General features: G+C 36.0%; 1 protein-coding gene across 1 annotated transcript in view; it reads right to left on the bottom strand.

Moving 5' to 3' along the window:
* Positions 1-339: 339 nt before the first annotated feature.
* Positions 340-9833, bottom strand: part of LOC104525853 (exosome RNA helicase MTR4) — a gene marked incomplete at both ends in the record, with an annotated part of 14794 nt that continues 5300 nt past the window's right edge. The window contains 9 exons of the mRNA XM_010169118.1: positions 340-465; positions 1923-2024; positions 3032-3142; positions 4563-4642; positions 5857-5988; positions 6125-6227; positions 7014-7112; positions 8304-8428; positions 9362-9452. Of these exons, the coding sequence (XP_010167420.1) occupies positions 340-465; positions 1923-2024; positions 3032-3142; positions 4563-4642; positions 5857-5988; positions 6125-6227; positions 7014-7112; positions 8304-8428; positions 9362-9452 (969 nt within the window). The remainder of the gene's footprint in view (positions 466-1922; positions 2025-3031; positions 3143-4562; positions 4643-5856; positions 5989-6124; positions 6228-7013; positions 7113-8303; positions 8429-9361; positions 9453-9833) is intronic.

Genomic DNA, 9833 nt, shown 5'->3' with positions numbered 1-9833 from the left:
CAATATCCTGGAACTGGCTGTGGTCAGCAAGAAACAAATGGAATGCTGCAGTAGTAGTGATATCACCAGAAAACAGGATATAGTTCTACTTCTCCTGCCTGAGATCCCTTTTATACAGAGGAGGATAATACTACTCTTCTAATTTTGTTTCACAATAGAAACTCCTACTTTAGTGAGAGTTCAGTGAAAGCTCATACTCTTTTCAGGAATTGTCATCTGCTACCTGCATGATCTAGACACTTCTTGTTCTGGGTGTAAAATTTTATATGTTTCGTTATTCAAATGAGAATAACCTTAGTGGGGACGACGAAAAAGAAGAAGAGTTAGCTTTTCTCCTACCTTCAAAAGCTGCTTGCCAATTGTTGGACTCATTTTTTCATCCACCATAAGAATTACTATTCCTCTGTCATCCATACCTCGGCGTCCTGCACGACCTGACATTTGAATGTATTCACCTGAGGATATCTAGGATAAAATGAGAAAAAGAATAAAATAGCAAACATTGGAAAAATAGAAAGAACATACAAAATGCTATTTTCAAGTACACAGTAAATTACCATGATGCATAAAAATTAGCAAAAGAGAGTTATCTAAGACACTAACTTTCCACAGGTTAAATTAATTACTCATAACTGATCACTAAGCTACTAAGATATAAATCCATGAATATGAATAATGTATGTCAGCAGTGTAAGTTAACTAATGTTCTCATAGCTACAGTGATTTCCCTAACATGCTGCTTCACTATAATAAGCACAAAAAACCATTTTACTACGTCATACGTGAAGGAAGGTTGCTGGGCACAGAGGAGATCATTAAAATATGACACATCTTCAACATACTGATAATGTATCTTCACCATCTTCAAATGATGTATCACTTCATTCAAATGTAACATTAAAATACTGATAACTAGCAAGAGCAGTATTTCTATGTTTACTAATCATGGAACTGAAGAGGCTATAAAAAACTGGGGCATGGACAAGAGCCAACTATAACTGGTTCCCTATGGCTCAGTAAATTATAAAACTTTTTTTTTTTTCATCTGTGGAATCTGCATTCCCAACAACTTTCACTTTTAAGTCAGATCTCAATAACGACTTATGGAAACCATGCTAAATCATTTTAGAAGCAGGAGTTACACATTATCTAATACCTCAAAGGTAGCTAATTCTCACATGTATCTTGAGGACGTGAAATCAGACTGAATGAATCATGAAACCCAGCAGCCCAAACTAAGATTGAAGAGATGTTTACTTCATAATGCACATGTCAAGTCACTTGTCCTCTTTACTGCAATATTCCCATCTCTGAAAGATGAACTGTGACATTTACTTATGAAGCTTTGCTGTGATGACTTGTACACCCTTATTATTATTTACATGTGAATCACATACCTGGTTCTAATGTTTAAAACTTTGAAATTATTTGTTTTTCAGCTGTTTAAGAACCTGTCTCTCCTTTCGCACATTTCTGTCTTTCTGTGGGCTACCCAAAATACTCTGCTATAACAAAACAATCAATACCCTCCTGAGGTAAATTATCTCTTCTCTTTGTTCTGTCAAAACCTAAATTTAGTGACCGCCCACTTATTCTCCACATTTTTGTGACACAGTATTAAATACCTGAGTCTCAGAGTTTTGGACAAGTTGTGCAGAAGTCTTAGTCTAATCCAACGCCTGCCATTAACCTGGGATGCCCTTTTGCTTTATCTATTAAAATAAATAATGTCATGCATAATCTGAGGAATCTTGTCTTCAGGAATTTGTACACCTATAAATGCATTAGTGAATGAAGAAAGATTTCTGAAAGAAAAAAGTATTTTCTACTACATTGAAGTGGATATGTCAAGAGAAAATTTAATCCTAATAAGGTTTAAATATTGCAATTCAGTCATTCTACAGGACCTGTTTTCCACTCACCCATCGGAAATCTTTTCCATCAAATTTGCTGGCACTTGTAAATAGCACAGTCCTGGCTGGCATATTAATTCCCATAGCAAAAGTCTCTGTTGCAAATAAGGCCTAGATAAACACACAAAAGTTAAGCAAACAAAAACAAAGGCCCTTCAGCAAAAATGCAAACAGTCAGAGATTGCTACACAAGACCTCTCCAGATTTTACTACTTATGTGCTGTCAACATAGGAACATAAGCACACTGAGTATTTAAAAACTGGACAAAAACCATTCTTTCATCCTTCCCTTACTTCCTTTGGGAAAACATGAAAAGTTGAAAACATGAAAGAAGGGACTACATGAAGGGCTCAGAAAGAAAATACAAGGGGGTGCAAATTATACTGATGAAAAATAATAGTTAATTTCCATATTCAAAGTTTGCAATAAGTTAGTTACCCAAAAAAACCCCCACAACTTTCACGTAAGGTTAGATCTTTCTGAATGTATGTCACTTAAGGCAACCAACAAACAGCTTGGTAAATGTTTACAGTCATTTATAGGAGTAAAATATATCATATAACAATTGAAGAAAATGTTAAACTTAGACACTGTAAGATTAAGAATTTCAGAATAAAACCTGAAACACTTAAAACTAGAGCTGTACTTGTGGACTAACATAAGACATCTAAGGCAAAAGAATTGTTTTTTCAGGTTTCTCAAGGAAAGGGAGCTGCAACCAATCACACCAATTAACCTGAGCCACTGGAACAGCTACAGGCTTCCAGAGGTGCTGTGTGCATTTGTAGAACCCAGTATGTAGATCCACAGAAAAGAGCTTTTCCCTTCATATGTGTGTAGCTCTTTATAAAACTGCCTACTTAATGGTCCACACAATGTTAAAGAACAGTTTTTGGTAAGTACTAAGCCTTATGCTTCCTGCACAGAAGCACATTCAAAACACAAAGCATTTTTCAGCTTGGTATGTGCAATGAGCCTTTCCCCTTTTTCAGTCAAGGAGCACATCTCCACTGTAACACTAGCGTACATTCTGAGCTAAGACAGAATTGTCAGTTTTTCAGGACTAACTGTGTATTCACAACAAAGAAAAAAATAAATATGGACATGAAATATATACCTTTATTAGGCCCTCAGAGAAAAGAATTTCTATGGTTTCTTTTAAGATAGGAAGCAGACCACCATGATGGATACCAATTCCTCGTTTCAGAAGAGGAAGAACATGCTCAACCTGGGAAGAAACACATAAAGACCAGTAAACAAACCTTAATATTCATTACTAGAAAATAAAACCTGTACAGAAAACCTCAACACTGCTCTGAGTGTTCCAATAATTCACTATTTCCTGATTTTAAAAACAATAAATACTCCTTCAGTATTATTTTCCAGTTAGAACTAGGAATGATATGAAAGGTAAAGCCAGGGGCCAACCTTTTCAGTAGCAGATTAGTCTTAAATTGCATTAGACCAACTGTGAAGCTATGCTGTAATTTATGCATGCAGTTAGTATTTAAATTTGCTTCTATAAAAAATTATGCATGATTTAAAACTATTTTTGGAAACAGTGATCCTGGTATGCATGACATATTTTGTTTCCATTTTAGTTGCAGTGATTTTCATTATTGATATGTGATGTAAAACAGTGAAGTCAGCACCTGTGAGAGTGAAATAAGGAAATTCAAGCAGTAAATGACTGAATTAATCTCTTAAAATTCTAAAAACATTCTACTTCAAACAAATACCTGCATAAACCTAGTTTTGTCTCTGTTTTTTTTCTTTGAAAACAAAGATTCTCATTAACAATCTGTTAACACTTGGTCACCAGCCCAAACCTAATTCTGATAATACACTTTTGAGATAACACTGTCCACAGAGACCAAAAAGATGACTTGGATATAATGCCACTGTTACAAACTTAGCAAAAAAACCCAGCAAATAACACCTCATATATTGGATTCCTATTTTCCATTTTTCTCCAGTTCACAAACAAAACAGGTGTGTTGAATTCAAAGCAAGTAGGCACGGCCAAAAACTAAATGGTTTTTTTCAAGGAGAAATTGTCATGCTTACAATAAACATCACTACATTAAGAAATTATGGACACAGATAAATAAAGAAGGGGGGCAGAAATAAGTTTTAGTATTTTTTACAAAAGTACTGAATCGTGTAATATTCTGTCCATTTAGAAGCCTGTATTTTTCCACTGTAAGGACAGTAACTATGCTTAGTCAGTACACAATAAATTAGAATACAGATGCATCAGTTCAACTTTTTGATAGGCTCAGCAGCCAATACCTGATAAAGCGCACTCCACACTCTCATTTGAACTATTTCCAGACAGTTTTAACCCAGCTATAAATCTTTATAAGCCCTTCTGTTTACCTAAAAACATACTTAGAAAAAAATAAAATGCAGGGTAGGACCTCCATGGTTAATTTTGGCTTATGTTGTTTGCTGGAATCACTGGAAGGAACCCTAATCACTGAGTCCTATTTCACAATGCCAAAGAGCAATGCAAGAGAGCTTAAAACCTGGGGAGATGAATGTGAATATAAATTTTATTATTTCTGTACCCACTACAAAAGGCCCATGGCCTCAAAAGTTGCAGAAAACAGGAGAGCAGCAACTCCCCCTATTCAATCTCCACTCACCTGAGGAAGCTTTTTGTCTTCATCTGACAGACAATCAATTGCATTATTGAACACTTCTTCAACCATCTTTTTTTCTTCATCTAACAAGGCAATTTTTAAGTTATTACAAAATCTAGAAGGCTAATACCATATGTAAATAAAGCATTACAGCATTCTAATATTTACAAAAGTTTATGATACAAATACTGTGGAAGACTGAAGTCTACACAAAACCACACGCATTGGGCCAGATGATCCAAGACTTGAATCTGAGCCGGAAGGAGCAGAATAGTAACCAGAAGTAAATGCACAGGAAAAAGGAAAACAGAACAAACCTGGCAGAATAATCCAAACTTTAGCTGTTTCCAAGCTTGGGATTTCTCAGTTTTATGCCATTTCTGTCTATCTAACAAACCTCTCCCTGTTTCTCTTCTACCTACTAGTCCCTTTCTGTATGGACGTAGTCTCTTCCCCATTGATTCTCAAAGTTCACACCCTTTCTACTTAAGGAGTATGAATATGTTCAAAGGTATGACTGGAGAAAACACAAAAACACATCTCTGCACTTGTGCATATCTTTACATTTTCTGACAGAAACAGCTGCATGCATTATTTTGCAACACTGAACCAGAACATACAAAGATTGGACCAAGTAAGCAAGAACCTTGAACAGTTCATAAATATGAAATTATACGCTGATTTACAACAAATTCCTTATTTTTATTATGACTTATTAAATTTCCAAGAAGTGATGAACTTAAACTTATTTTCCAAGCTTGCGTCTTGGGAGGGAGGGAGGGAGGGAGGGAGGGAGGAAGGAAGGAAGGAAGGAAGGAAGGAAGGAAGGAAGGAAGGAAGGAGGGAAGGAGGGAAGGAAAACAGGACTGAGTAGTTGAGAAAGAACAATCTAGTGGTTTGTTACACAGCTGTTTTGACTTAGAGAGAATATTCATTTTTCCAATGGACATAACATTAAAATTTTGGGAAATACATTTGTTATGATCAGTCCTCGCCCATAACAGACAGAATTTTCTAGGAATTCCTGTGCCCTAATTACAGTGAACAGGATTTTGGAGAAAGAAATTAACTTTAAAATAGAGGAATAATTCAACACTGTGATGACCAAGCACTCTTTGTGAACCAACAGTTTCCTACTGAACGTAGCCTGACGTACCATCACAGTAAATGAAAAAGCAATATGTGTTTTTCAATTGTTTTTACTCAAAAAGTCCCAAAGTAAATAGAAATATCTAATCAGAGTAACATTTCACAGCAAACCACAATTGTGATAAAACTATATTTTATTTATCTGTACCTGTATTGAAATCTAACTTTGTCATCTGAAGTGCATAGGCTTCGCAGTCTTTCTTACTGAAGCTGAAAATAATAACAGGTTGGAAATTCCTTTCCATGATCATCTTCACAATCTTAAAAACATTTGAAGGACCTGTAGAGAGATTACATTAATTTAAATGTAATTTTAGCAAAAAAGTATCTTATGGAATAATCAAGACACGAGCACAACTTACATAAACTTTGTTGTATTATACAAAATGTTGCTTTAAAATGGGACTCAAACTCACCTTTTGTTCCTCCTTTTCTCCCTTTCGGGTCTCCTTTTGCTAAGTCTCCTGCATCTCTAAGCACTTGCATTGCTGTATTAAAATTATCTTCTCTGAAATCTCCCTAGAAATAAACCACCATCTTTGTAAGCAATTACTTCTTACACAGCTCACTTAAAAATACTTTTTGCTTTGCATAGCCAGTACCATTACCCCATATTTACAGGCAGAAGGACAAAAACAACACATAAGCTAGCAACTGCACTAGGTTCGTGGCACAGCTCAGAATTACATTAGTGTCTCTTAAGTTATTTCTTGTTGTTCTATCCATCACACCATCAACCATGCTAGACTTGCTGAATGACACAATACCCAAACTGACTTCTAGGAATGTCTATGTGAAACTACACTGCCCATTGAAGACCTAGCTTCAAGTGCAGTACTACTGTTTATGACGTTAGCTACTGCTGTGCCAGCCAATTATGAATTCTAAACAAGTTGTTACTTCAAAAATCACCTAAAGACACAAAAATATTTTGCCCCCTAAACCAAGGCAAAATTTAAATGCTACAACATCTTCTTTTGAGTGAGAAACAGTACAAGAAACATCAGCGACTTTGCAGATCTACAGAAAGCAGCATGCACTTTAGAAAACAAAGCAAGGATGAGGGCACTTAAGACATCTCAGCAAAGTATCACTCAGCTGACCACGTGACATTAAATAATAAAACCAATCTCTTCTATAAGACTCCAAAAATATAAAAGCAATTCAGAGATCACTGTTACCCGTTTGTACTTAACATTTTAACACAAAAATCCTTTGCATAGCCAACTCAAAGTTTGCAGGAGATCAAGCTCATGACTGATACGTGAGGAAAAAGGTATTTCAAACAAACTGAATTTTCCTTACATTTTCATCAACAACCAGATGGAGTCCATCTCCTCCCGCTGGGAATATATAATGCTGCAGTGGAGTGGGTCGATAGTCTGTGTAAATCACATGGCAAGGCTAGAAAAAAAAAAAACAGTATATACATAACTATTTAACGTTTCTAACTGCATTGTAAAAACACTTGATGAAAAATCCAATACACTACTATTAAAATACATCTGAAAGTGAGAAAATAAGACTCACAGAAACCAAGATAACAAATTTTCTTTCCTGAATATGGATTTTGTACTAATGACTTTGCTTAAAAAAAAGTCAGTCTGCAAATCCTTCAGAAGAACACCAGTTATCGACAAAAATTCTTTCTCATGAACACAAAAAGGACAGGTAGTATTTCCTTCTGTATTATTACACAGACTCAAAATCCTAGCGTCTTTTACAATCAAAGGAAAAAGCGTTAATTTCTATTTTGTAAAAAAGCCTGCAGTATTTCTTACATCACCAAAAAAAGGTACATTGTAGACATTTAAGGTTTTACTGCACAGAGAAAGTGTATTTAGAAAAAATAATAAATAAAACTATTCCTTTAAAGCATTACATTTTATGTAAATCAGCTTTAAAAAAACCCACAGTTCTGCAACACACAGTCAAGGTTTTGTGCCAAGCTTAATCAGACACCTCTTTACTACACACCTTTCATCCTCAACAGCCTAAAAATCAATCTTTGGCATATTTTCAAAATCGGACCAACCTCTTGCGGATATTATCTTCCCTAATTCCCATATTATTTGCTGCAAAAGCATCTCTTTTTAAAAAAAAACCCAGTAAAATAAGCCTAATGGTTAAAGGACAGGATAGGTTTCCTATACTCCTCTTTTCTCACTTTGTTTGCATGCATACAGAGTATTTCCTATGGATTTATGATTTACTTTTGAGTCCCACACGGCCTTTTTATAGAGTACTTCAAACAAATTCTCCAAGTAACCTCTTCTCTATCAGCCCTCTGGAAATCACAGCGCATTCATCATATTTCATAATTCAGAATATTTGTTGAAATCAAGCTGGTGTCTAAATAGGTGTGGAAAATAAACTTTAAAAGAAACAGCTTTAATGTTACTATGTAGAACCAACAGCCAGTACAGCTGCAAAAGCCAGTACAACCAGAGAAGCCAGGACTGATGTATCTCATCATTTATAAGCAATAAGAAGATGACTAAAAAGACACTCAAAGGTTCAGTTCTCATCAACCAAAGAGACAGTACTATGCCACAAGACAACAAGGATGGGGGTTTAGCACATCAGAAACATTACCTGTTTGTGAAGGTGGCAGATCCACTCAGCAAACTGACGGGCGTTTGGAATAGTTGCAGAAAGGAACACATAATGAACATTGTCAGGGAGCAAAATAATTGTCTCTTCCCAAACCACACCACGTTCTGAAAATTGGAAAATTTATGTGATAAAAACCTATTTTTCAGCTCTGAAGCCAAAGAACAGCATGTTTAAAGACAAAATAAAACAAAAAGTTAAAAAAGCCTCCTCTACACAAGTGGGGTACATCAAATGCCCTCAAAGTGGCTTTTGCCTTGGCAAAGAAAATGCAGAGTGTGACACACAATAACTCTCATATACATTCAATAGAAAACAATTCTGAATCATTTATGCACAAATGTCCTGGTTTTCATCTGGGTTAGAACTAGTTTTCTTTTTAGCAGCCAGAATAGTGCTGTGTTTTGGTTTCAGTATGGGATTTGGTATGAGAAGAACCCTGATAAGATACTTATGTTTTCACTTGCCACTGGAAGTCGAGGACTTTGTGTTTTGTGAGTCTACAGATGCAAGGTCTAAGAATATTAAAATCAGTAAGCCAAACTGGCATTAGGATATGCTAATGGGATATTCCATGCCATGTAACATCATGTTCAGTATATTAATGAGGGTCTCTCTCCTGTGAGGGCTCTCCCTCAGGCTCTCGCTCCTCTTTTGGGACTGCGGTTTTTGGGACTGTTGCTCCTCTGGGTTTGTTATCTGAGAAAAGGCCGGGCTTGGCTGGCAGGCGGTGAGCAATTGCACTGTGTATCACTCAGTTGTATATATTATTATTATTTGTTTTGGTTTATTTTATTTCAATTATTAAATTGTTCTCAACTCAATCTATAAGTCTCCTTACCCTTACCCCTCCAATTCTTCCCGCTAGACCCTAGGGTGGGGGAGAGTAAGCAAGCGGCTGTGTTCGGCTGCTAGCCAAGTGAAACCACCACAACAAAGATTTTAGGAGACGGAATAAAGGTTCAACTCTTCAAAAGAAAAAAAAAATGTTATTGGGAAAAAAAAAAGATCTGAAAAGAAAAATTGTACATATAGGATACCTGAATCTCTCATGTAGTGGATTTCATCAAAAATAACCCATGCAACTTCTCGCATAACCTCAGAACCTCTGTAGAGCATGCTTCTCAAAATCTAGAAAAGGAAAAAAAACCAAGATCCATCACGTGAAATAACAGTCACATGTCACAGAAATGTCAGGAAGAAACTGACACAAGTTTTGGTTCACATTTACATGGTAATACGGAATCTTATTTTGCACGAAACTTGAAAGCACGTAAAGGTTGGCTGTGAGATGCTTTCCAAGCCAATTACCATCTAACAAATCTCATTACACGAGATGAACCGGTTTCCCTGCAAAAGCAGTGAAGGAGCATGAAAGAAAAAACATTATTTTTCTCCCAGCCTCTATTGGTAGCAAATCTGTTCCAGGTCTACGGATCCTTTTCTGACAAGCCTTCTTTTTCCCACATCCTAATAGATAACTTCTCTGTGATGAAAAGGAAATCTTTAGTC

This window comes from Antrostomus carolinensis, unplaced genomic scaffold (genome assembly GCF_000700745.2).
Source record: "Antrostomus carolinensis isolate BGI_N321 unplaced genomic scaffold, ASM70074v2 scaffold34995, whole genome shotgun sequence".
Lineage (NCBI taxonomy): Eukaryota > Metazoa > Chordata > Aves > Caprimulgiformes > Caprimulgidae > Antrostomus > Antrostomus carolinensis.
The sequence above is the reverse complement of the archived record's forward strand: the minus strand, read 5'-3'. Positions and strand labels throughout refer to the sequence as shown.